Below are 24,106 nucleotides of genomic sequence, written 5' to 3'. Positions count from 1 at the left end.
GTATGCTTACGGTCGTTGTCCTGTTGGAAGGTGAACCTTTGCCCCAGTCTGAGGTCCTGAGCATTCTGGAGCAGGTTTGATCTCTCTGTACTTTAATCTGTTCATCTTCATCTTTTGCCCATCTTAATATTTTATTTTTATTGGCCAGTCTGAGATATGGCTTTTTCTTTGCAACTCTGACTAGAAGGACAGCATCCCGTAGTCGCCTCTTCAGGGTTGACGTTGAGACTTGTGTTTTGCGGGTACTATTTAATGAATCTGCCAGTTGAGGACTTGTGAGTTGTCTGTTTCTCAAACTAGACACTCTAATGTACATGTCCTCTTGCTCAGTTGTGCACCGGGGCCTCCCACTCCTCTTTCTATTCTGGTTAGAGCCAGTTTGCGCTGTTCTGTGAAGGGAGTAGTACACAGCGTTGTACGAGATCTTCAGTTTCTTGGCAATTTCTCGCATGGTGTCACGCCCTGACCTGAGTATTCTTTGTTTTCTTTATATATTTTGGTTAGGTCAGGGTGTGACATGGGTGATGTATGTGTTTTTGTACTGTCTAGGGGTTATTGTCTATGTGATGTTGCATGTTTGCACTCAGTTTTGATAGCGGTCACGTTCGTCTTGTTATTTTGTTTGTTTGTTTAGTGTACTTCGTGTTTTTTCGTCCTTCATTAAAAAGATGTATTCACATCACGCTGCGCTTTGGTCTCCTCAATACGACGATCGTGACACATGGAATAGCCTTCATTTCTCAGAACAAGAATAGACTGACGAGTTTCAGAAGAAAGCTCTTTGTTTCTGGCCATTTTGAGCCTGTAATCGAACCCACAAATGCTAATGCTCCAGATACTCAACTAGTCTAAAGAAGGCCAGTTTTATTGCTTCTTTAAACAGCACAACAGTTTTCAGCTGTGCTAACATAATTGCAAAAGGGTTTTCTAATAATCAATTAGCCTTTTAAAATGATGAACATGGATTAGCTAACACAACGTGCCATTGGAACACAGGAGTGATGGTTGCTGATAATGGGCCTCTGTAAGCCTATGTAGATATTCCATTAAAAAACTGCTGTTTCCAGCTATAATAGTCATTTACAACATTAACCATGTTTACACTGTATTTCTGATCAATTTTATGTTATTTTAATGGACAAAAAATGTGGTTTTCTTTCAAAAACAAGGACATTTCTACGTGACCCCAAACTTTTGAACAGTAGTGTATGTGGATAATCTTGTTCCTGTAGTGTTTGTAAACACCCTGGTAGAACGATTAATAACCTGAACCAGATTACAGGCACTGGTTACAGTGAAAAGCTTCCTTTTGAAGGGACAGCTTCATGGAAAACAGTCCATATTCAGGTCCCCAAGAAAGTAGACCTCTTTGTTTACATCACATACACTATCAAGCATTTCACACATATTATTTATATACTTGGTTAGTACTTGGTGGCCTATAGCAACACCCCAAAATAAAAGGCTTTAGGTGTGCCAGGTGAACCTGCAACCACAACACTTCATTAACACTTGACATCTTCTCTAAGCATTACAGGGATATGGCTCTGAATATATATAGCAACACATCCCTCATAAACATTTCTGTTTCTTCTACAGATGTTATATCCTTGTATTGCTACTGCTGTATCATCAAATGAATTATCTAAGTGAGTCTCAGAAGTGGCTAAGATATGACTGACTTTAAGGCTGGCAAAGTGCGGTACATCAGAAGGCGGGGTCTCGCATCATGTGGTACATTTGCAGTGATGTCACCTCCACATCCTGTGGTCTGGAGTTCAGAGCGTTCCCAGTGGGGCTGTATCCGGCTGAGCGGCCCGTGGGGCTGAACCCCGTGGTGCGTCCCAGAGGGGTGAAGGCGGTGGTGAGTGTGATGGCGTGACTGCGCAGGAAACGGTTGGACGTCACCAGGTCCCCGTAGCCCGCCGCATGCGAGAAGGCGTAGCCGGAACGGCGTGTGCTGGTGTGGCGAATCCGGGCACGGCGGGCTAGGGGAGGGGGCGCGGCCTTGGCCTGTCTCACCTTGAACATCACCTGGACGAAAGGGGAGGGATAGGCTTCATCTTAGATTCAGTAGGGATGTGCCACAAATGGCACCCTATACCCATAATGGTAGTGCACTATTTAGGAAATAGGGTGGTATTTTGGGACTAGTATTCCACTTGTTGTTTATCATTTTTAAATAAGACCTTTAGGTCAGTGTTTCTAGAAGCCTGTGTGTGATTGGTCAGTGTTCCAAGAAGACAGCGTGTGATTGGTCAGTGTTCCTAGAAGACAGCGTGTGATTGGTTAGTGTTCCTAGAAGACAACGTGTGATTGGTCAATGGTTCCACCTTGTCGTTGATAGTGGGGCGGAGCTGTATTAACAGGAAGCGGTAGGCAACCACAGGAAGTACACAGAGGATGGAGGTGAGCAGGATGGTCAGCCACACGTTGGGCTGGTTCAGGGAGTTCCTGGCTGTGCCTGATGCAGGGAGACAGACACACACACACACACACACACACACACACACACACACCCTGTCTAGAGTTTGACCTGGCTCAAGATAGTGTTGAAGTGACGTGTAGTGGTGTGTTGTGTTGTGTAGTGTAGTGGTGTGGTGGGTTGTGTATTGTAGTGTAGTGGTGTGTTGTGTTGTGTTGTGTAGTGTAGTGGTGTGGTGGGTTGTGTATTGTAGTGCAGTGGTGTGTTGTGGTGTGTTGTTTAGTGTAGTGGTGTGGTGTGTAGTGTTGTGTTGTGTTGTTTAGTGTAGTGGTGTGGTGTGTAGTGTTGTGTTGTGTTGTGTAGTGTAATGGTGTGGTGGGTTGTGTGTAGTGGTGTGTTGTGGTGTGTTGTGTAGTGTAGTGTTGTGGTGTGTTGTGGTGTGTTGTGTAGTGTAGTGTGGTGTGTAGTGGAGTGTAGTGTAGTGTGTAGTGTTGTGTAGTGTTGTGGTGTGTTGTGGTGTGTTGTGTAGTGTAGTGGAGTGTAGTGTAGTGGTGTGTAGTGTAGTGTTGTGTTGTGTAGTGTAGTGGTGTGTTGTGTAGTGTTGTGGTGTGTAGTGTAGTGTAGTGGTGTGTTGTGTAGTGGTGTGGTGTGGTATAGTGTTGTGTAGTGTAGTGTTGTGTTGTGTCGTGTAGTGTGTTGTGGTGTGTTGTGTAGTGTAGTGTAGTGTAGTTTTGTGTAGTGTAGTGTAGTGGTGTGTTGTGTAGTGTAGTGGTGTGGTGTGGTATAGTGTTGTGTAGTGTAGTGTTGTGTTGTGTCGTGTAGTGTGTAGTGTAGTGTTGTGTAGTGTAGTGGTGTGTAGTGTAGTTTTGTGTAGCGTAGTGTAGTGTTGTGTAGTGTAGTGTTGTGTAGTGTAGTGTTGTGTAGTGTAGTGGTGTGTAGTGGTGTGTAGTGTAGTGGTGTGTTGTGTAGTGTAGTGGTGTGTAGTGTTGTGTAGTGTTGTGTAGTGGTGTGTAGTGTAGTTTTGTGTAGTGTAGTGTTGTGTAGTGTAGTTTTGTGTAGTGTTGTGTAGTGTAGTTTTGTGTAGTGTAGTGTAGTGTTGTGTAGTGTAGTGGTGTGTAGTGTTGTGTAGTGTTGTGTAGTGGTGTGTAGTGTAGTTTTGTGTAGTGTAGTGTTGTGTAGTGTAGTTTTGTGTAGTGTTGTGTAGTGTAGTTTTGTGTAGTGTAGTGTAGTGTTGTGTAGTGTAGTGTTGTGTAGTGTAGTGTGTTGTGTAGTGTAGTGTAGTGTTGTGTAGTGTAGTTTTGTGTAGTGTAGTGTAGTGTTGTGTAGTGTAGTGGTGTGTAGTGTAGTTTTGTGTAGTGTAGTGTAGTGTTGTGTAGTGTAGTTTTGTGTAGTGTAGTGTAGTGTTGTGTAGTGTAGTGTGTTGTGTAGTGTAGTGTGTTGTGTAGTGTAGTGTTGTGTAGTGTAGTGTTGTGTAGTTTTGTGTAGTGTAGTGTTGTGTAGTGTAGTGTTGTGTAGTGTAGTGTAGTGTTGTGTAGTGTAGTGGTGTGTTGTGTAGTGTAGTGGTGTGTAGTGTGGTGTGTAGTGGTGTGTAGTGTAGTGGTGTGTTGTGTAGTGTAGTGGTGTGTAGTGTTGTGTAGTGTAGTGGTATGTTGTGTAGTGTAGTGGTGTGTAGTGTTGTGTAGTGCAGTGGTGTGTTGTGAGGGCGCTGTTCACCGATGAAGGGGAAGGATGCAGGGAAGATGAGGTACGTGCCGTTGCTGTACATGGTGAAGGTGACAGTGAAGTACATGGCCAGACTCCCCCACACAAATAAGTGGTTCACCGCTGTCCAGTAAGACATGTCCAGACACAGCTACAGGGGGGGGGGGGGGGGGGGTATACATCTGATGAACAAAGACGGACACAGACTGACAACCAATGACAGACAGGCACACGGATATGTCAATGGTCTAACCGTTTTCAATCAGGGCAGGTGAAACAAGAATTTGTTCTTAACTGACTTACCTAGATAAATAAAGGTTAAAAAAAATGGGTTTCAGTCAGCCAAAATGCCTATTTTTAGAAATTAGAGTCTAACTTTCTCAAGTCAAAGTTAAGAAATAAGATTTTTTTTTTTATCTGGGTCCATTTTACATTGATTACATTTTTCCCAGTACTTGACTGTGGTCCCAATGTGTTGTACGGTCTTTACTGTAATGGATTGTACTGTAATACATTGTACTGTAATGCATTGTACTGTACTGTAATACATTGTATTGTACTGTAATGCATTATACTGTACTGTAATACATTGTACTGTACTGTAATACATTGTACTGTACTGTAATGCATTGTACTGTAATGTATTGTACTGTACTGTAATGCATTGTACTGTACTGTAATACATTGTACTGTACTGTAATGCATTGTACTGTAATGTATTGTACTGTACTGTAATGCATTGTACTGTAATGTATTGTACTGTACTGTAATGCATTGTACTGTACTGTAATGCATTGTACTGTAATGTATTGTACTGTAATGTATTGTACTGTAATGTATTGTACTGTACTGTAATGCATTGTACTGTAATGTATTGTACTGTAATGCATTGTACTGTAATGTATTGTACTGTACTGTAATGCATTGTACTGTAATGTATTGTACTGTAATATAATACATTGTACTGTAATATAATACATTGTACTGTAATATAATACATTGTACTGTGTTGTAATGTATTGTAATGTGTTGTAATGTAATGTTTTTTTTTACTGTAATGTATTGTACTGTAATGTACTGCGATGTATTTTACTGTAATGTGTAATTCATTGTACTGTATTGTACTGTAATGTAATATATTGTACTGTACTCTAATGTATTGTATTGTACTGTACCTGTATACAGACAGTGATGACCAGACAGGTCTGTGCCAGCAGGGCGAAGGACTGGTAGTCAGCAATGTCTCGCCCGTCGTCTCGGACCGTGTCGTACATGGCAGCGTAGGGGATGAAGAACAGCACTACTGAGCTGTAGACACTGTGGAGGGCACACTTAAAGAAGGCTGTCTTACTGAAGTACTGATTCAGCTGGCCTGGAACGTACAGCTGGGGGTGCTGGAAACTCCACATGTCATTCACATCCTGGACACCAGGGGGAGACAGTGAGGTAGAAAAATAATTCTCAATTACACAAATCTAAATGTGTGGGAGAAACAAGAAATGCACACGCATATTGCATAAACACATTAATTCCTGCACACACACACATGAACACATGAATTCCTGCACACACACATGAACACATGAATTCCTGCACACACACATGAAAACATTAATTCCTGCACACACACACATGAACACATGAATTCCTGCACACACACATGAACACATTAATTCCTGCACACACACATGAACATGTTAATTCCTCCACACACACACATGAACACATTAATTCCTGCACACACACATGAACACATTAATTCCTGCACACACACATGAACACATTAATTCCTGCACACACACATGAACATGTTAATTCCTCCACACACACACATGAACACATTAATTCCTGCACACACACATGAACACATTAATTCCTGCACACACACATGAACACATTAATTCCTGCACACACACATGAACATGTTAATTCCTCCACACACACACATGAACACATTAATTCCTGCACACACACATGAACATGTTAATTCCTCCACACACACACATGAACACATTAATTCCTGCACACACACACATGAACACATTAATTCCTGCACACACACACACATGAACACATTAATTCCTGCACACACACATGAACATGTTAATTCCTCCACACACACACACACATGAACATGTTAATTCCTCCACACACACACACACATGAACACATTAATTCCTGCACTCACGCAAACACATTGACATCACACATGTTTTACCTGGTCAAACAGACTCATACCCAGTACAGGAAGTGCTGTGTAGACTAGGTTATACAACGTGATGAACCACTCGTCATACACGGTCTGGCAGAAACACAATCAGATCATCAGAGACAAATAACCTTATACATCTGAAAATACTGAACAGTTGTTTTAAAGGGGTAGTGCAGTCAAAAATGTGAATTTCTGTATAAAAAATATATATATAATAATTGATTTCCACACTACGAGGTCGAAATAACACTCTGAAATGGTATAAATTATGATAATGTCCTTTTAGTGCAAGAGTTTATTTTTTTTGAATTTTTTACACACTTTTCCTCCACAATTTCGTGATTTTGATCTTGTCTCATCGCTGCATCTTCCCAACGGGCTCGGGAGAGGAGAAGGTCGATTCATGCGTCCTCCGAAACATGACCCACCAAAATGCACTTCTTAATCTTTTTGGGATAGGGGGCAGCATTTTCACTTTTGGATGAATAGCGTGCCCAGAGTGAACTGCCTCCTACTCTGTCCCCAGATGCTAATATATGCATGTTATTAGTATTGGATAGAAAACACTCTGAAGTTTATAAAATTGTTTGAATGATGTCTGTGAGTATAACAGAACTCATATGGCAGGCGAAAACCTGAGAAAAATCCAACCAGGAAGTGGGACATCTGAGGTTTGTAGTTTTTCAAAGCTTGGCCTACCGAGTACACATTAAGATATGGATGAGGTTGCACTTCCCAGGGCTTCCACTAGATGTCAACCGTCTTTTGAAATTTGAATGAGGATTATAAAGGAGGGGCTCATGAGACCTGTTTGAGTCAGTGGTCTGGCATAGTGCCTCGGTCTCATGACACGCGCTCCCGACAGAGTTACCTCTCGTTCCAGTGCCTTTCTGAAGACAAAGGAATACTTTGGTTGGAACCTTATTGATGTTTTATGTTAAAAACATCCTAACGATTGATTCCATACATCGTTTGACATGTTTCTAAAGGACTGTAATGGAACCTTTCGGGTTTTTGTCTGAATGAAATGCTCACGCCTCATGAAGAGGGATTACTGGGCTGAACACGCTAACAACAAGTGGCTATTTGGACATAAATGATGGAACTTTATGGAACAAATTAGTCATTTATTGTCGAACTGGGATTCCTGGGAGTGCCTTCTGACGAAGATCATCAAAGGTAAGTGAATATTTATGGTGTTGTTTCTAACTTTGTTGATTCCAAAATGTCGGATATTCCTCTGGCTGTTTCGGGTTCTGAGCGCCGTTCTCAGATGATGCTTTTTCTGTAAAGTTTTTAAAAAATCTGACACAGCGGTTGCATTAAGGAGATGTCTATCTTTAATTCCGTGAATAACACTAGTATCTTTTGTCAATGTTTATTATGAGTATTTCTGCAAAATCACCAGATGTTTTGGAATCAAAACATTACTGCACGTAACTCGCCAATGTGAACTGAGATTTTTGGATATAAATATGCACATTATAGAACAAAACATACATGTATTGTGCAACATGATGTCCTATGAGTGTCATCTGATGAAGATCATCAAAGGTTAGTGATTCATTTGATCTATATTTCTGCTTTTTGTGACTCCTATCTTTGGCTGGAAAAACGGCTGTGTGTTTTTTCGACTTGGCTATGACCTAACATAATATGTTGTGCTTTCGCTGTAAAGCATTTTTGAAATCGGACACGATGGGTAGATTAACAATATGTTTATCTTTCATTTGCTGTATTGAACTTGTTAATGTGTGAAAGTTACATATTTCTAAAAAATATTTTTGAATTTCGCACGCTGCCTTTTCAGCGGAATGTTGTCGAGCGCTAGAAAGGTTAACACCCACTCGCTTAACCTGGAAGCTAGCCACACCGATGTGTTGGAGGAGACACCGTTCAACTGGCGACCGACATCAGCTTGCAGGCGTCCGGCCCGCCACAAGGAGTCGCTAGAGTGCGATGAGCCAAGTAAAGCCCCCCCTCAGCCAAACCCTCATCTAATCCGGATGACGCTGGTGACTGGGACTCCCAGTCCCGGACGGTAATTACTCAGCCTGGGATCGAACCCCAGGCTTTAGTGACGCCGCAACACTGCGATACACAGTGCCTTTTTTTAATATAACTTTTTTTTGTTGTTGTTCTTGTCTGACAGCATGCCATCACAATCTGATGGGATTATTCTAACCAATGACCAGTCATCTTTTATTTGCATATGTATCCTCCTACTTTGAAGGGGTAAGCGGGGTAGGCTCTGTAGAGTCAAGATGATTCTATCTGCCAATCAGGGCAGTGTATGTAAATAAATAAGCATTTGTATCAACACGCCCACATGACCAGACAGCAGTTCAATGGCAAAAGGAGGCTCAGGGAAATAAATTCTTAAACATATATTTGGAGTTATTTTCATGAAATAAACACGCACAGTGATTTATTAGACATACAACGATGATTTAAAAATGTAATGACTGCACAGGGCTTTAAAGAAATAGAAGTAGAAGTAGAAATAGAAGTCTCCCCCCTCTCTCTCTCCCTCCCCTCTTCTCCCCCCGCTCTCTCTCCCTCCCCTCTTCTCCCCCCTCTCTCTCTCCCTCCCCTCTTCTCCCCCCTCTCTCTCTCCCTCCCCTCTTCTCCCCCCTCTCTCTCTCCCTCCCCTCTCTCTCCCCCCTCTTTTTTTCTGTCGTACCTGTGCTGAGAATCCGCAGAAGAAGGCGTACCAGAAGTGGACGAAGGTAAAGGTGAAGTTCTTGTAGAAGAAGTAGCGCAGGAACTTACACATCCTCAGGTAGGACCAGCGACCGTGGACCAGGAGGAGGCGCTGTCAATTCCATGAAAAAAAAACAAAAAAAAAAACTTTATTTTAAATTGTACAAACAACAACAGACTATTAGACCGATAAACCACTGATAAAAATCAGAAGTTTAAAAATGTGGGTTTTGCATTGTGATTTAAAAAACGTCACTGGTGTGTCAGTGGTCCTCTTACCTCTAGGAAGCAGAACTGAGCAAAGGAGTAGTCTGAGGACAGGACCGCCTGCATCCCCTCCTGACCGCTTATACCTACACCTATATGAGCAGCTGGAGAGAGAGAGGGGAGGAGAGGCTTATACCTACACCTATATGAGCAGCTGGAGAGAGAGAGGGGAGGAGAGGGAAAGAGAGGGGAGGAAAGAGGGGGGAGGGAGAGAGGGGAGGAGAGGCTTATACCTACACCTATATGAGCAGCTGGAGAGAGAGAGAAGGAGAGGCTTATACCTACACCTATATGAGCAGCTGGAGAGAGAGTGGGGAGGAGAGGCTTATACCTACACCTATATGAGCAGCTGGAGAGAGAGTGGGGAGGAGAGGGAAAGAGAGGGGAGGAGAGGCTTATACCTACACCTATATGAGCAGCTGGAGAGAGAGTGGGGAGGAGAGGGAAAGAGAGGGGAGGAAAGAGTGGGGAGGGAGAGAGGGGAGGAGAGGGGAGGAGAGGGAAAGAGAGGGGAAGAAAGAGGGGGGAGGGAGAGAGGGGAGGGGGGGTAGAGGATGGAGAGAGGGTTGATTCACTGATGTGAATCAACTTGGGTTGTGCCGTGGCGGAGGTCTTTGTGGGCTATACTCAGCCTTGTCTCAGGATGGTAAGTTGGTGGTTGAAGATATCCCTCTAGTGGTGTGGGGGCTGTGCTTTGGCAAAGTGGGTGGGGTTATATCCTTCCTGTTTGGCCCTGTCCGGGGGTGTCCTCGGATGGGGCCACAGTGTCTCCTGACCCCTCCTGTCTCAGCCTCCAGTATTTATGCTGCAGTAGTTTGTGTCGGGGGGCTAGGGTCAGTTTGTTATATCTGGAGTACTTCTCCTGTCCTATTCGGTGTCCTGTGTGAATCTAAGTGTGCGTAGGACCATGCCCCAGGACTACCTGACATGATGACTCCTTGCTGTCCCCAGTCCACCTGGCCGTGCTGCTGCCCCAGTTTCAACTGTTCTGCCTTATTATTATTCGACCATGCTGGTCATTTATGAACATTTGAACATCTTGGCCATGTTCTGATATAATCTCCACCCGGCACAGCCAGAAGAGGACTGGCCACCCCACATAGCCTGGTTCCTCTCTAGGTTTCTTCCTAGGTTTTGGCCTTTCTAGGGAGTTTTTCCTAGCCACCGTGCTTCTACACCTGCATTGCTTGCTGTTTGGGGTTTTAGGCTGGGTTTCTGTACAGCACTTTGAGATATCAGCTGATGTACGAAGGGCTATATAAATAAATTTGATTTGATTTGATTTGGAGAGAGAAGGTAAGCATATTGTTCAGGGACCATTGGGCTCAGAGGGTTAAGCTCAAGTTCACAACTTTTCTCTCCACAGCATTATCACACAGAGTCTGTGTTTCCCTAACTCTATTTGACTGGTGTAGTTATCTGACCCTAGATCTGCAGTCAAAGGGTGCTCCTATATGGACCCTGGTCAAAAGCAGTGCACTATTTAGGTGATTAGGGTGCCATTTTTGACAGTATATTCTAAGTTACCTTTAATCATGCTGACGTCGTTGGCCCCGTCTCCTATGGCCAGAGTGACGGCCTGTTTGTATTTCTTGACCAGCTCAACCACCTGGGCTTTCTGTAGTGGAGTCACTCTGCAGCAGATCACTGTCTTACACAGACAGGCTGTGCGTAGGAACAGCAGCTCCATGCTACGCTCTAGGGCATAGGCCTGATGGGGGAGGGAGAGAGAGGGTAGAGTAGAATCTAATGGTAACAGATCAAATATGGATGTTCAGATCCCATTAAACGGATCAGAATCAGTTCACATGTCTAAAATGTATCTAATCCTTTTACCATGTGTCTTATCTGTCTAAAATATGGGCACAATCAGATATTTGACACGATAAGGAATCAGGGCTCATGTTAGTGCAAGATTTACAGTAAATGGGACGGTAGTGTCTCACCAGACTGATTTACAGTAAATAGGACGGTAGTGTCTCACCAGACTGATTTACAGTAAATAGGACTGTAGTGTCTCACCAGACTGATTTACAGTAAATAGGACTGTAGTGTCTCACCAGACTGATTTACAGTAAATGGGACGGTAGTGTCTCACCAGACTGATTTACAGTAAATAGGACTGTAGTGTCTCACCAGACTACAGTAAATAGGACTGTATTGTCTCACCAGACTGATTTACAGTAAATAGGACTGTAGTGTCTCACCAGGCTACAGTAAATAGGACTGTGGTGTCTCATCAGACTGATTTACAGTAAATATGACTGTAGTGTCTCACCAGACTGATTTACAGTAAATAGGACTGTAGTGTCTCACCAGACTGATTTACAGTAAATAGGACTGTAGTGTCTCACCAGACTGATTTACAGTAAATAGGACTGTAGTGTCTCACCAGACTACAGTAAATAGGACTGTAGTGTCTCACCAGACTGTGTCCGTTGATGACCAGGCCGTACTCCCCGTTCGCCTCCTCGTCCCTGACCACCTTTGGCTTGTTACCCAGCGTCCTCTCTGGCATGAAGTTGGCCTCCTCCTCTGCACCTGGTTTCATGGTGCTCCATGCATTCCTGGTTCAATACAAAACAAATCCTCTCATCTCATTCTATTCCACCATGTCTATGTTATCAACCTGGGACGGGATGTTATCAACCTGGGATGTGATGTTATCAACCTGGGATTGGATGTTTTCAACCTGGGATGGGATGTTATCAACCTGGGATGTTATCACCCTGGGATGTTATCACCCTGGGATGGGATGTTATCAACCTGGGATGAGATATTATCGCCCTGGGATGAGATGGGATGTTATCAACCTGGGATGGGATGGGATGTTATCAACCTGGGATGGGATGGGATGTTTTCAACCTGGGATGGGATGTTATCAACCTGGGATGAGATGTTATCAACCTGGGATGAGATGTTATCAACCTGGGATGGGATGTTATCAACCTGGGATGGGATGGGATGTTTTCAACCTGGGATGGGATGTTATCAACCTGGGATGAGATGTTATCAACCTGGGATGGGATGTTATCAACCTGGGATGAGATGTTATCAACCTGTGATGGGATGTTTCAACCTGGGATGGGATGAGATGTGATGGTCTATGCTGGTTCTGAAGAACAGCATCAATGACAGGCATTGTTCCAATCCCACTTTTCAACCGGTCAACTAATCAGTCTCCATTTAAAGGCCATTATAAGTTGAATTAGGTGTATTGGTGCTGGGTAGGTACTAAACCCTGGACAAATGGTGTTAGTATTGAGGCAGCAGGGATATGATGTCAAATCCTCTGACCTCAGTTCCTGTCTGACATCGTCTGAGTTGTTGGCCGACACGATGAAGATGTCGTTCATCTCCTCTCGTAGCATGTTGCAGGAGTAGCCAATGTTCTCCGCCGTCTCTGTCAATGACAAAAACACACAATATGATAGTTGGAGACAGACACAGTGATGTGGACATATGGTCCTACACATCAAAGGAGGTTGGTGGCACCCTAATTGGGGAGGACGGGCTCGTGGTAATGGCTGGAGCTGAATGAGTAGAATGGTATCAAATACATGCCACCGGAGGTCTCTTCACAATCCCCAAGTCCAGAACAGACTACGGGAGGGGCACAGTACTACATAGAGCCAGTAGAAGCAGTAGAATCAGTTACAAAAAAAAAAGTACAAATACACCTCAAGGAACAGCGGGATTGGAATGGAGTGAATGTAATGGTGTGAATGGAATGGTGTGAATGTAATGGAGTGAATGGAATGGAGTGAATGGAATGGAGTGATTGGAATGGTGTGAATGGAATGGAGTGAATGGAATGGAGTGAATGGAATGGAGTGAATGGAATGGAGTGAATGGAGTGAATGGAATGGAGTGAATGGAGTGAATGGAATGGAGTGAATGGAATGGAGTGATTGGAATGGTGTGAATGGAATGGTGTGAATGGAATGGAGTGAATGGAAGGGAGTGAATGGAAGGGAGTGAATGGAATGGAGTGAATGGAATGGAGTGAATGGAATGGAGTGAATGGAATGGAATGGAGTGATTGGAATGGTGTGAATGGAATGGTGTGAATGGAATGGAGTGAATGGAATGGAGTGAATGGAATGGAGTGAATGGAAGGGAATGGAGTGAATGGAATGGAGTGAATGGAATGGAGTGAATGGAGTGATTGGAATGGTGTGAATGGAATGGAGTGAATGGAATGGAGTGAATGGAATGGAGTGAATGGAATGGAATGGAGTGAATGGAATGGAGTGAATGGAATGGAGTGAATGGAATGGAATGGAGTGAATGGAATGGAGTGAATGGAATGGAATGGAGTGAATGGAAGGGAGTGAATGGAATGGAGTGAATGGAGTGAATGGAATGGAGTGAATGGAATGGAGTGATTGGAATGGAATGGAGTGAATGGAATGGAGTGAATGGAATGGTGTGATTGGAATGGAGTGATTGGAATGGAGTGATTGGAATGGAGTGATTGGAATGGAGTGATTGGAATGGAGTGAATGGAATGGAGTGAATGGAAGAGAGTGAATGGAATGGTGTGATTGGAATGGAGTGAATGGAATGGAGTGAATGGAGTGGAGTGAATGGAAGGGTGTGAATGGAATGGAGTGAATGGAATGGAGTGATTGGAATGGAGTGAATGGAGTGAATGGAATGGAGTGAATGGAATGGAGTGAATGGAATGGAGTGATTCGAATGGAGTGAATGGAATGGAGTGAATGGAATGGAGTGAATGGAGTGAATGGAATGGATTGAATGGAAGGGAGTGAATGGAATGGAGTGAATGGAAGGGAGTGAATGGAAGGGAGTGAATGGAATGGAGTGAATGGAATGGAGTGAATGGAAGGGAGTGAATGGAATGGAGTGAATGGAGTGAATGGAATGGAGTGATTGGAATGCAGTGAATGGAATGGAGTGAATGGAGTGAATGGAATGGAGTGAATGGAATGGAGTGAATGGAAGGGAGTGAATGGAATGGAGTGAATGGAATGGAGTGAATGGAAGGGAGTGAATGGAAGGGAGTGAATGGAAGGGAGTGAATGGAAAGGAGTGAATGGAATGGAGTGAATGGAATGGAGTGAATGGAGTGATTGGAATGCAGTGAATGGAATGGAGTGAATGGAGTAAATGGAATGGAGTGAATGGAATGGAGTGAATGGAATGGAGTGAATGGAGTGAATGGAATGGAGTGAATGGAATGGAGTGAATGGAGTGATTGGAATGGAGTGAATGGAATGGAGTGAATGGAGTGATTGGAATGGAGTGAATGGAAGGGAGTGAATGGAATGGAGTGAATGGAGTGAATGGAAGGGAGTGATTGGAATGCAGTGAATGGAATGGAGTGAATGGAGTGAATGGAATGGAGTGAATGGAATGGAGTGAATGGAATGGAGTGAATGGAATGGAGTGAATGGAATGGAGTGAATGGAGTGAATGGAGTGAATGGAATGGAGTGAATGAAATGGAGTGAATGGAAGGGAGTGAATGGAAGGGAGTGAATGGAATGGAGTGAATGGAATGGAGTGAATGGAAGGGAGTGAATGGAATGGAGTGAATGGAATGGAGTGAATGGAATGGAGTGAATGATGGAATGGAGTGAATGATGGAATGGAGTGAATGGAATGGAGTGAATGGAATGGAGTGAATGGAGTGAATGGAAGGGAGTGAATGGAATGGAGTGAATGGAGTGAATGGAATGGAGTGAATGGAATGGAGTGATTGGAATGGAGTGAATGGAATGGAGTGAATGGAATGGAGTGATTGGAATGGTGTGAATGGAATGGAGTGAATGGAAGGGAGTGAATGGAATGGAGTGAATCGAATGGAGTGAATGGAATGGAGTGAATGGAATGGAATGGAGTGATTGGAATGGTGTGAATGGAATGGAGTGAATGTAATGGAGTGAATGGAATGGAGTGAATGGAATGGAATGGAGTGAATGGAATGGAGTGAATGGAATGGAGTGAATGGAATGGAGTGAATGGAAGGGAGTGAATGGAATGGAGTGATTGGAATGGTGTGAATGTAATGGAGTGAATGGAATGGAGTGAATGGAATGGAGTGAATGGAATGGAATGGAGTGAATGGAATGGAGTGAATGGAATGGAATGGAGTGAATGGAATGGAATGAAGTGAATGGAATGGAGTGAATGGAATGGAATGGAGTGAATGGAATGGAATGGAGTGAATGGAAGGGAGTGAATGGAATGGAGAGAATGGAGTGAATGGAATGGAGTGAATGGAATGGAGTGAATGGAATGGAGTGAATGGAATGGAGTGAATGGAATGGTGTGAATGGAATGGAGTGATTGGAATGGAGTGATTGGAATGGAGTGATTGGAATGGAGTGAATGGAATGGAGTGAATGGAAGAGAGTGAATGGAATGGTGTGATTGGAATGGAGTGAATGGAATGGAGTGAATGGAGTGGAGTGAATGGAAGGGTGTGAATGGAATGGAGTGAATGGAATGGAGTGATTGGAATGGAGTGAATGGAGTGAATGGAATGGAGTGAATGGAATGGCGTGAATGGAATGGAGTGATTCGAATGGAGTGAATGGAATGGACTGAATGGAATGGAGTGAATGGAGTGAATGGAATGGATTGAATGGAATGGACTGAATGGAAGGGAGTGAATGGAAGGGAGTGAATGGAATGGAGTGAATGGAATGGAGTGAATGGAAGGGAGTGAATGGAATGGAGTGAATGGAGTGAATGGAATGGAGTGATTGGAATGCAGTGAATGGAATGGAGTGAATGGAGTGAATGGAATGGAGTGAATGGAATGGAGTGAATGGAAGGGAGTGAATGGAATGGAGTGAATGGAATGGAGTGAATGGAAGGGAGTGAATGGAAGGGAGTGAATGGAAGGGAGTGAATGGAAGGGAGTGAATGGAATGGAGTGAATGGAAAGGACTGAATGGAATGGAGTGAATGGAGTGAATGGAATGGAGTGAATGGAATGGAGTGAATGGAGTGAATGGAATGGAGTGAATGGAATGGAGTGAATGGAATGGAGTGAATGGAGTGAATGGAATGGAGTGAATGGAATGGAGTGAATGGAGTGATTGGAATGGAGTAAATGGAATGGAGTGAATGGAGTGATTGGAATGGAGTGAATGGAGTGAATGGAAGGGAGTGAATGGAATGGAGTGAATGGAGTGATTGGAATGGAGTGAATGGAGTGAATGGAAGGGAGTGATTGGAATGCAGTGAATGGAATGGAGTGAATGGAGTGAATGGAATGGAGTGAATGGAATGGAGTGAATGGAATGGAGTGAATGGAATGGAGTGAATGGAATGGAGTGAATGGAGTGAATGGAGTGAATGGAATGGAGTGAATGGAATGGAGTGAATGGAATGGAGTGAATGATGGAATGGAGTGAATGGAATGGAGTGAATGGAATGGAGTGAATGGAGTGAATGGAAGGGAGTGAATGGAATGGAGTGAATGGAGTGAATGGAATGGAGTGAATGGAATGGAGTGATTGGAATGGAGTGAATGGAATGGAGTGAATCGAATGGAGTGAATGGAATCAAACATGAAAACATGCGTATGATACCGTTTCATTCACTCCATTTTGACCAATATTATGATTCGTCCTCCCCTCAGCAACCTCCACTGCTTTACATGAATTACATTCCAACCGTCACAATGAGCCCGTCCTCCTGTAGCCCCATCCCACCAGCCTCCTGTAGCCCCATCCCACCAGCCTCCTGTAGCCCCATCCCACCAGCCTCCTGTAGCCCCATCCCACCAGCCTCCTGTAGCCCCATCCCACCAGCCTCCTGTAGCCCTATCCCACCAACCTCCTGTAGCCCCATCCCACCAACCTCCTCTGGGTTAGACATAGAGATAGACGTGGCTTAAATACCTTGATGGTTTGGAAGAAACAACAACATCGTTGTCCAAAATAAGATAACATTTTTATTTTTATTTTACCAACCCTTTAAATATCCAATGCAGCCATTTGAGCTTAACATCAAATCTGGGTAACAATTAGGTAACTTACTGGTATTATTCTAGGGAGTTTTTCCTAGCCACCGTGCTTCTACACCTGCATTGCTTGCTGTTTGGGGTTTCAGGCTGGGTTTCTGTACAGCACTTTGAGATATCAGCTGATGTACGAAGGGCTATATAAATACATTTGATTTGATTTGATTGGATTATTTTCAATTAAAATTGTAAATGAAATAAAAATACATTTGCTTCTTTGCAAAGAGCAATTTCTCATGCAAGAATTTTGCTAGAACTCTCTGGGAAAACCTATTGTTATTCTGTTATATGTGAGGCAGATAGCTGAGAGTATGTTGCTTGTTGACTAACCCTGTTTGTCTCCGGTGAGCACCCAGATCTTGATGTCAGCTTTGGCGAGCTGCTCGATGGTCTGTGGCACACCATCCTGGAGCTTATCCTCTATGGCTGTAGCTCCCAGCAACTACACACACACACACACACACGCACATGTAATTACAATCCTTTCTCTATCTGTAAGAGCTAAAACGGCCCCTGGTTCAGTGTTCAGGACATACCATTAGGTCTTTTCATATCTTTAACCTGCCAAAGCTAAACTGACCCTGGTTCAGAGGTAATTTACTGTTAAAACATGAAATTAAGCAGGAACTTTTTATTGGGAAGTTTGTTCATAATTTTCACTGGATTTAATTTTCAACCGGGTTACCTTCGCTTTAAGACATACTGTATCATCCAGTCTTTGTCTGGAGACGTTCATCTGATCCTGGTTTAAGTGTTTAACTCCTTCCTACCATCAGATCTTTCTCTATCTCCTCATAGAGCTGGTCTAGTTTGTCCTCCCTGTCCTCCAGGGCTGTGCTGGCCTCATGGTGGCGCTGTTTCCAGCTGCTGAAGTATTTCTCATCCAGGTCCTTATAGGCTAGAGCTAGGGTCCGCAGGCCCTCACCGGCAAACTCCTGTAGGGACAGAACACACACACAATTTATATACAACGTGATTTGGGATGGTTTTATATTTATTGAGCCACTCTTTCACAGAAGTACAGGGAGGAAGAGAGAGGCAGACACACTCAGACTCTCTCTCTCGCTCTTCCTCTCTCTGTCTCCCCCTCTCTGTCTCCCCTCCTCTCTGTCTCCCCCCTCTCTCTGTCTCCTCCGCTCTCTGTCTCCCCCTCCCTCTGTCTCCCCCTCTCTGTCTCCCCCTCTCTCTGTCTGCCCCTCCCTCTGTCTGCCCCTCTCTCTGTCTCCCCCTCCCTCTGTTTCCCCCTCTCTCTGTCTCCCCCTCTCTCTGTCTCCCCCCTCTCTCTGTCTCCCCCCTCTCTCCTACACAGACCCACATGCAGATGCACACACACACACACACACACACACACACACACACACCAGAGGAGGCTGGTGGGAGGCGCTATAAGAGGAGGGGCTCAATGTCATGGTTGGAACAGAATCAATGTTTCCATGTGTTCCATCCTGACCAGCCTCCTCTGACACACACACACACTTTTACATTGAGGTGTTCAGTGGTGACATCCATCAGCTTGGTACAGGACTGGTCCAGCCTCTCATAGACCATGGTGTCTGCTCCTTTACAGTATAAACACAGCTTCCCCTCTGGGCTCCGTACTGTCGCACACACGCACGCATGCACGCACACGCACACACACACACACACAACATAGTAAGAATTATGTTTGCATAGACATCTTACAATGAGCAGCAAGGAACTTAAATCTCCCATGAAACGTGTTTCCAGAGTGCTGTTTACCAATGACGGACATCCTCTTGCGGACGTTGTTGAAGTCAAGGATGGCGAGGAGTTCGTAACTGTGTTGTTCTCCCATCTCTACGATGGTGACGCTCTCTGGCGTGCGAGAGCGGAACACAAAGCCAAAATTGCGTGCAGCGGTTACCAAGGCACCCTCGTCAGGGGACTGGGCCTGGTACAGCAGCTCACCTGTACAGAGGGAGTGAAGTTGTTTCCTGTTGTTAGAGTAAGTGGGTAAGTGGGTCACTTAAGTGAGTAAGTGGGTGTAGTTTTCTCTCTATCTCTACATCCTCTCTGCTCTGTGACCCAGATACTGATAAGTGGTCGAGTGCTCAAGGAGATGTCAATTTGTTAGTGGGCGAATGGAACAGTGTTCTTGCCACCTTGATAGCCACTTTTCATTGAGGATCATGTGACTCATACCAGAGTTCCTTAGTGGAAGAAATTTCAATCAGCTTTTGTTTTATCAGAGGAGAAAAAAACTAAATGCTATTTATCTTCTCATCTATAAAACAACTAACTTCATCAACTAACTTCATCATGTAACCCATTTAATGTAAAGGTAATATGCCTGATGACACGTGAGTGTATCGTTTCATACAAGCGCATTTTCGTCCACGTTCCCTCTCCTCACCGCCGCTCCTCGATGACCTTTGACCTTTTTCCAAAGGCGGCGAGAGAGGAAACAGGAGTTGAGCAAATCCAAATCATTTTATTGGTCACATAAACATACAGTGGGGCAAAAAAGTATTTAGTCAGCCACCAATTGTGCAAGTTCTCCCACTTAAAAAGATGAGAGAGGCCTGTAATTTTCATCATAGGTACACTTCAACTATGACAGACAAAATGAGAAAAAAAAATACAGAAAATCACATTGTAGGATTTTTAATGAATTTATTTGCAAATTATGGTGGAAAATAAGTATTTGGTCAATAACAAAAGTTTATCTCAATACTTTGTTATATACCCTTTGTTGGCAATGACAGAGGTCAAATGTTTTCTGTAAGTCTTCACAAGGTTTTCACACACTGTTTCACACACTATTTTGGCCCATTCCTCCATGCAGATCTCCTCTAGAGCAGTGATGTTTTTGGGGCTGTTGCTGGGCAACACGGACTTTCAACTCCCTCCAAAGATTTTCTATGGGGTTGAGATCTGGAGACTGGCTAGGCCACTCCAGGACCTTGAAATGCTTCTTACGAAGCCACTCTTTCGTTGCCCAGGCGGTGTGTTTGGGATCATTGTCATGCTGAAAGACCCAGCTGCGTTTCATCTTCAATGCCCTTGCTGATGGAAGGAGGTTTTCACTCAAAATCTCACGATACATGGCCCCATTCATTCTTTCCTTTACATGGATCAGTCATCCTGGTCCCTTTGCAGAAAAACAGCCCCAAAGCATGATGTTTCCACCCCCATGCTTCACAGTAGGTATGGTGTTCTTTGGATGCAACTCAGTTGAGTTTTTACCGAAAAGTTATATTTTGGTTTCATCTGACCATATGACATTCTCACAATCTTCTTCTAGATCATCCAAATGCTCTCTAGCAAACTTCAGACGGGCCTGGACATGTACTGGCTTAAGCAGGGGGACACGTCTGGCACTGCAGGATTTGAGTCCCTGGCGGCGTAGTGTGTTACTGATGGTAGGCTTTGTTACTTTGTTACCAGCTCTCTGCAGGTCATTCACTAGGTCCCCCGTGCGGTTCTGGGATTTTTGCTCACCATTCTTGTGGTCATTTTGACCCCACGGGGTGAGATCTTGCGTGGAACCCCAGATCGAGGGAGATTATGAGAGGTCTTGTATGTCTTCCATTTCCTAATAATTGCTCTCACAGTTGATTTCTTCAAACCAAGCTGCTTACCTATTGCAGATTCAGTCTTCCCAGCCTGGTGCAGGTCTACAATTTTGTTTCTGGTGTCCTTTGACAGCTCTTTGGTCTTGGCCATAGTGGAGTTTGGAGTGTGACTGTTTGAGGTTGTGGACAGGTGTATTTTATACTGATAACAAGTTCAAACAGGTGCCATTAATACAGGTAACGAGTGGGGAACAGAGGAGCCTTTTAAAGAAGAAGCTACAGGTCTGTGAGAGCCAGAAATCTTGCTTGTTTGTAGGTGACCAAATACTTATTTTCCACCATAATTTGGACTTCGACGGGGCCACAGTGGAGAAGGTGAAAAGTTTTAAGTTCCTCGGCGTAGACATCACTGACAATCTGAAATGGTCCACCCTCACAGACAGCGCCTCTTCAACCTCAGGAGGCTGAAGAAATTTGGCTTGGCCCCTAAGACCCTCACAAACCTTTTACAGATGTACAATTGAGAGCATCCTGTCTGGCTGTATCACTGCCTGGTACGGCAACTGCTCCGCCCACAACCGTAAGGCTCTCTAAAGGGTGGTGAAGTCTGCCCAACGCTTCATCGGGGGCAAACTACCTGCCCTCCAGGACACCTACACCACCCGATGTCACAGGAAGGCCATAAAGATCATCAAGGACACCAACCACCCGAGCCACTGCCTGTTCACCCCGCTAGCATCCAGAAGGCGAGGTCAGTACAGGTGCATCAAAGCAGGGACCGAGAGACTGAAAAACAGCTTCTATCTCAAGGCCATCAGACTGTTAAATATCCATCACTAGCCGGCTACCACCCGGTTACCCAACCCTGCACCTTAGAGGCCGCTGCCCCATATACAAAGACATGGAATCACTGGTCACTTTAATAATGGAATACTAGTCACTTTAATAATGGAACACTAGTCACTTTAATAATGGAATACTAGTCACTTTAATAATGGAATACTAGTCACTTTAATAATGGAACACTAGTCACTTTAATAATGGAATACTAGTCACTTTAATAATGGAATACTAGTCACTTTAATAATGGAACACTAGTCACTTTAATAATGGAACACTAGTCACTTTAATAATGGAACACTAGTCACTTTAATAATGGAACACTAGTCACTTTAATAATGGAATACTAGTTACTTTAATAATGGAACACTACTGACTTTAATAATGGAACACTAGTCACTTTAATCATGGAACACTAGTCACTTTAATAATGGAACACTACTGACTTTAATAATGGAATCACTAGTCACTTTAATTATGGAACACTGGTCACTTTAATAATGGAACACTAGTCACTTTAATAATGGAATACTAGTCACTTTAATTATGGAACACTGGTCACTTTAATAATGGAACACTACTGACTTTAATAATGGAACACTAGTCACTTTAATTATGGAACACTGGTCACTTTAATAATGGAACACTACTGACTTTAATAATGGAACAATAGTCACTTTAATTATGGAACACTGGTCACTTTAATAATGGAATACTAGTCACTTTAATAATGGAATACTAGTCACTTTAATAATGGAACACTGGTCACTTTAATAATGGAATACTAGTCACTTTAATAATGGAATACTAGTCACTTTAATAATGGAATACTAGTCACTTTAATAATGGAACACTGGTGACTTTTATAATGCTTACATACTGCTTTAATAATTTCATATGTATGTACTATATTCTATTCTACTGTATTTTAGTCAATGCCACTGTGACATTGTTCGTCCTAATATTTATATTTTTGTTAATTCCATTCTTTTTTACTTTTAGATTTGTGTGTATTGTTGTGAATTGTTAGATACTACTGCACTGTTGGAGCTAGGAACACAAGCATTTCGCTACACCCGCAATAACATCTGCCTAATACAGTGGGGCAAAAAAAGTATTTAGTCAGCCACCAATTGTGCAAGTTCTCCCACTTAAAAAGTGGAGGTGTTGTTTCACCACCAGGGGGCGGCCCGTCAGGAAGTCCAGGACCCAGTTGCACAGGGCAGGGTTCAGACCCAGGGCCCTGAGCTTAATGATGAGGTTGGAGGGTACTATGGTGTTGAAGGCTGAACTATAGTCAATGAACAGCAGTCTTACATAGGTATTCCTCTTGTCCAGATGAGATAGGGCAGTGTGAAGTGCGATGGCGATTGCATAATCTGTGGATTTATTGGGCGGTATGCAAATTGAAGTGGGTAAGGTAGAGTAGAGGTAAGGTAGAGGTGATATGACCCTTAACTAGCATCTCAAATCACTTCATGATGACAGTTGTGAGTGCTACAGGGTGCTTGTCATTTCGTTCAGTTACCTTTGCTTTCTTGGGTACAGGAACAATGGTGGACATCTTGAAGCAAGTGTGGACAGCAGACTGAGATGTGTAGAGATTGAATATGTCTGTAAACACTCCAGCCAGCTGGTCTGCGCATTCTCTGAGGATGCGGCTAGGGATACCATCTGGACTGGCAGCCCTGCGAGGGTTAACACGCTTAAATGTCTTACTCACGTCGGCCACAGAGAAACAGAGCCCACAGTCCTTGGAAGCGAACCGCGTCCTCAAAGCGGGCGAAGAAGGTGTTTAGTTTGTCCGGGAGCAAGACGTCGGTGTCTGCGACGTGGCTTGTTTTCCCTGTATCGTCCGTGATTGTCTGTAGACCCTATCACATACGTGTCTGGGCCGTTTAATAGTGACTCCACTTTGTCTCTGTACTGATGTTTTGCCTGTTTGATTGCCTTACGGTGGGAATAATTACACTGTTTGTATTTGACCATATTCCCAGTCACCTTGCCATGGTTGAATGCAGTGGGTCGCGCTTTCAGTTTTGCACGAATGCTGACATCTATCCACGTTTTTTGGTTTGGGTAGGTTTTAATAGACACAGTGGGAAGAACATTCCCTATCCACTTCCTGATGAACACAGTCACTGTGTCCGTGTATATGTCAATGTTATTCTCAGAGGCAACCCGGAACATGTCCCATTACATGTGATCAAAACAATCTTGTAGCATGAATTCTGATTGGTCAGACCAGCATTGAATAGACCTTAACATGGGTACTTCCTGTTTGAATTTCTGCCTATAGGAAGGGAGGAGCAGAATGGAGTTGTAATTTGATTTGCTGAAGGGAGGGCATGGGAGGGCCTGATAGCCATCCCAGAAGGGAGAGTAACAATGGTCAATAGTTCTTGTAGCGCGAATACTACA

General features: G+C 43.8%; 1 protein-coding gene across 4 annotated transcripts in view; it reads right to left on the bottom strand.

The window, feature by feature from the left end:
• Nucleotides 1-1,119: 1,119 nt before the first annotated feature.
• The window catches only part of LOC110525208 (phospholipid-transporting ATPase ID), a 65,512-nt gene continuing 42,525 nt past the window's right edge, over nucleotides 1,120-24,106 (bottom strand). For 3 of the 4 annotated variants that reach the window (XM_036979324.1, XM_036979327.1, XM_036979325.1), the window contains 14 exons: nucleotides 19,050-19,238; nucleotides 18,792-18,907; nucleotides 18,080-18,244; nucleotides 17,640-17,751; nucleotides 12,606-12,711; nucleotides 11,734-11,875; nucleotides 10,836-11,019; nucleotides 9,321-9,412; nucleotides 9,022-9,153; nucleotides 6,345-6,428; nucleotides 5,302-5,547; nucleotides 4,139-4,277; nucleotides 2,334-2,464; nucleotides 1,120-2,034 (listed from right to left, as the gene is read on the bottom strand). In XM_036979324.1, coding sequence (XP_036835219.1) covers nucleotides 1,708-2,034; nucleotides 2,334-2,464; nucleotides 4,139-4,277; nucleotides 5,302-5,547; nucleotides 6,345-6,428; nucleotides 9,022-9,153; nucleotides 9,321-9,412; nucleotides 10,836-11,019; nucleotides 11,734-11,875; nucleotides 12,606-12,711; nucleotides 17,640-17,751; nucleotides 18,080-18,244; nucleotides 18,792-18,907; nucleotides 19,050-19,238 — 2,165 coding nt within the window. In that variant the 3' untranslated portion in view covers nucleotides 1,120-1,707. Of the gene's footprint in view, nucleotides 2,465-4,138; nucleotides 4,278-5,301; nucleotides 5,548-6,344; nucleotides 6,429-9,021; nucleotides 9,154-9,320; nucleotides 9,413-10,835; nucleotides 11,020-11,733; nucleotides 11,876-12,605; nucleotides 12,712-17,639; nucleotides 17,752-18,079; nucleotides 18,245-18,791; nucleotides 18,908-19,049; nucleotides 19,239-24,106 lie in introns of all 4 variants that reach the window. The other variant, XM_036979326.1, reaches the window with a different exon arrangement.

This window comes from Oncorhynchus mykiss, chromosome 6 (genome assembly GCF_013265735.2).
Source record: "Oncorhynchus mykiss isolate Arlee chromosome 6, USDA_OmykA_1.1, whole genome shotgun sequence".
NCBI lineage: Eukaryota > Metazoa > Chordata > Actinopteri > Salmoniformes > Salmonidae > Oncorhynchus > Oncorhynchus mykiss.
This window is presented reverse-complemented; position numbering and strand designations above follow the sequence as displayed.